The sequence below is a fragment of the Carlito syrichta genome, unplaced genomic scaffold, assembly GCF_000164805.1.
Source record: "Carlito syrichta isolate Samal-C Ts95f unplaced genomic scaffold, Tarsius_syrichta-2.0.1 Scaffold308844, whole genome shotgun sequence".
Classification (NCBI taxonomy): domain Eukaryota; kingdom Metazoa; phylum Chordata; class Mammalia; order Primates; family Tarsiidae; genus Carlito; species Carlito syrichta.
The window spans coordinates 308,176-311,677 of NW_007252940.1; the positions used below are offsets into that span (position 1 = coordinate 308,176).

General features: G+C 47.4%; 1 protein-coding gene across 2 annotated transcripts; it reads right to left on the reverse strand.

Moving 5' to 3' along the window:
• Positions 1–753: 753 nt before the first annotated feature.
• On the reverse strand, positions 754–2,876 carry LOC103268519 (thymosin beta-4). Of its 2 annotated transcripts, XM_021716579.1 has the most exons (4): positions 2,784–2,876; positions 1,608–1,721; positions 1,126–1,181; positions 754–1,061 (listed from the first exon to the last, which is right to left on the reverse strand). In XM_021716579.1, exons 2-3 carry the CDS (start codon positions 1,705–1,707, stop codon positions 1,147–1,149), a joined length of 135 nt encoding a protein of 44 aa, XP_021572254.1. In that variant the 5' UTR covers positions 1,708–1,721; positions 2,784–2,876; the 3' UTR covers positions 754–1,061; positions 1,126–1,146. The 2 variants fall into 2 exon arrangements, with proteins under 2 accessions (XP_021572254.1, XP_008064293.1); XM_008066102.2 differs by having other exon boundaries at positions 754–1,181.
• Positions 2,877–3,502: the final 626 nt, after the last annotated feature.

A 3,502-nucleotide genomic window follows, 5' to 3' on the forward strand; every position in this document is an offset into this window, starting at 1 on the left:
TAGAATGGCATATCCCGTTTACTTTTAAGAATTTGTTAATTCCCTCTTCCTGCAAATAAGTGGCCCAAACCAAGCTTTGTTTTTACCCACCAGTGAAAATGTGTACTTCAAATGATTGAAAAGGTGAGACCTGAGTGCCAGCCAATTAATTACCGCTGGATTTAAACTTAGTACAAATATCACCTGTCTGGCTAGTGCCCTTGAAATTCAAAGATTGTTATTCAAACGAAGGACTCAATACATCTAAAAGCATATTCAAATGCACTATTAATTTTATAAATTGGATTCTTCTTGGTAACTAGCCTAGACAAGGAAGCACAAGTCCCTAATTCCTTTTTAAAGGAACGTTAAAACGTAATTTTTACTTTTTACCCAACAAGACTGTCAATGCTAGTAATTGGTTAAATAAGTTTTTAGGATTATTGAACTGAGATACCGTACTGCAAATTACCACCTTCATTTTCTTGAGCATGTGCAATGTATTCAGTGAAGAACTGCAAACAGATTTTTATGAAAGCTTTCACACAGCTAATACCAGGAATTCAATGAGCCTATGAAAATGATCTCCCAATGACCTAGTATAGACAAGGTATTTCACATACCTGGGTGAACCCCATTTCTATGCCGTGGGGTAATTTAATTTACGGAATCACCAGATGCTTGTCACTTATCACCCCCCAGTGGGACCAAGAGTCAGGGCCCCTTGCAAAGGTTTTATCGGCGGCAAATAAACCACTCTTTCCACATTACCAATCAGGTTTTAAAACTTTATTTGCATATTAAAAAAATTGTGCATTCCAATAATTAAAATCATTTGAACAAAAAAATGGCATCTGATTAAACTGCATTTTACAGCCTGCAGGACACCTTGGGCCACTTGATTGACTCTAGATTTCACTGTCGTCCCACCCCTCTTCTTCCTTCACCAACATGCAAGCTCTTTTCCTTCCCTGCCAGCCAGACGGAAAATGGGAGAGGCAGGCGCGGCCTTCGTTGTCAGTAGTTCTTTGATGTGAAAAGGGGTAGCACAGTCATTTAAACTTGATCCAACCTCTTTGCATCTTACAAAGTTAAACAGCTAAAAGAAGTAAAATAAGAAGGCAATGCTTGTGGAATGTACAGTGCATACTGGCGGCGCTGGCCTCATTACGATTCGCCCGCTTGCTTCTCCTGTTCGATCGCTGTGACCAAAAAAAGAGGGTTGAATAAGAGGATTCAGTACAGCATAGTATAACGATGAAAGGACTTCCATTTAAAACTCCTTTTCATATCGTAAAAATTTTGCAAGGATCTAGACATTCCATCATGAAATATGTATACTGAATATATTAAACAGAAGTACATTTTAATTGATGTTGCGTGTTATTATGGCATATTAAATATTCCATTGCTAAATTATTGGAGCTCTGTATTTGTTGGCTGCAAAAGAACTTTTAATTAACCTTTCCAGGTCATATTCATCAGCAACTGTCGGCTCCTCCCCCGCACTCCCTCACCCCCACTCCCGGAATTCCTCCCGCGGCCCCTCCCTGCCTGCCTCCCGCCCACCGGCCGCTCCCGCCTAGCCCTTTCTACATGGGGGGGGTGTTGGGGGGATCGAAGCTTACTTTCTTTGGAAGGCAGTGGGTTTTTCTCTTGCGTTTCTGTCTTCTTCAATTTCGACTTATCGAATTTCTCGATCTCAGCCATATCGGGTTTGTCAGACATGGTCTCGGAGGGAGCTGTGGGCACAAAGCCAAGAGTGAGAAAGAGCCACCCACCCTCGTCTCCCGGTTCAGAAATGCGCTTCTCCATCCTGAAACCTCTCCTCTCCCTCCTTCTGCGCCCATGCAGGGCTTAAGATCTTTCTACAGAAAAAAAAAAGGCCCCCCCCCCAAATATTTTAAAACTCAGGGGACCAAAGAGGGAAGATCCCTTTCAAGGCCCCGAATCTCTCGGAATAAGGAAATTGGCCACTGCGAGTCGTTAATTGCAGGATTAAAAAATCCAAATCTGGCCAAAATGAGCATAGCAAAGCATTTCGAAGTTTAAGTGGGAAAAATCGAGTAAAAATTTTTTTACATGGAGCCAAGGTCGCACAAAGCTTTCTCATCTTGTGGATGTGGCATCTCCCCAAAAGATGCGGGCCTCGTCCAGCTTTCTTTTCCTTTCACAAAGGCGGCAGCTGTTGCCTGGAGCTTCCGACCACCGCCCTACCCGCTTCCTCACCGTCGCCCAACAATGCAGCCCGAACACAAAGCTGCCTCCTCACACCCCGTAAACCAATTCTGATCCGCATTTTGGGGCAATTCGGCACCCTTTGCACATATTCCTCTGCAAGAAGGGCTTTTAGCCCAGCCAACCTCAACCTGCACTGAAACAGCCCTCGAAGCCATCAGAGGCTACAGGAGAAAATATCATTGCTGAAGCTCCGGGCTCGGGTAGATGTGCGTTTAAACAAAGGATCTTTCTATTCCTGATTCATCACAGTTTCTGAGGCAAAGCAGAATGCCTTTGCGGGGGAAATTAAGAAAAAACGCTCCCAGAGGGCCGCACGGCCAAAGGCCAGTTTTTCGTGTTTAAGTTATCAATTTCCCAGCTCCGTTCCCCAGCATCTGCAGGATTTAGCATCCTCCGGCTCCCCAAGGCAGCCTTCCCAGGGAGGACCACTTGGGCTCGGCTTTAGGGATGGCCTTAATAGGGATGCACACGACGAAGGGGACGAGAGCGGGCGCGGCGGGAAGAGAACTGGAGGCCAGGAGGGAGGAGGAAGGCGGGCAGGAGGTAGGGGCCCGGGGGCTCACCAGAGAGAGGCTTTCGAGCGAGGGAAATCTGGTCTGCGCAGTGGCCAACGCCGAGTGCCGGGCGGGGCGCGGAGAGCGCCGCTATATGGGCGCTCCGATGCAAATTAGGTGATGTCACCCGCAGGCCCCGCTTAACTCTTTCGCGCCACGTCTCGGGAACGGCGTCCGGAGGCCTGCGGGGAGTTTGGGGAGCCCCCGCCCCCGCCCCGGGTCCACCAGCGCACGGGAACCACAGCGATGGCGAAAAAATAAAATCAGCAAGAGCCACCCTCCAGCACTCCCTTCATAACGCTTTTTCCCCTTCTATGCTTATTTTATAGTAATGAATTTTCTCAACAGCTCCGAAAAGCTGCTCTTGGGGACGGTGCCTGATAACTAAGGGTCTGGGTGGTACCTGGGGCAACAAGCATTCCTTTACTGCGAAACTGGCTTTGTCTACTGCAGACACTCCACGCAAGGGCGCGGTGTCCCTCCCTGGAGGGCCTGGCCCACTGCAGGGGTAGAATTCCTGCGACTCAGCTTTCAGACCAGTGGAGGGCATTGGCCCCACCCTGGGCCTCTTTGTCTTTCTCGTTTGTGTTCCCCTTGTCTTGGGTGGGAGGCAAAGCACCCTTAAGTGATTTTTTTAAAAGTTTCATCACTGTAACACCCATATGTTTTCATCAAATAATTTTTGTGAGCATTTAAGTAAAATAACCGTAGTATTTGCGGGGTGTAGG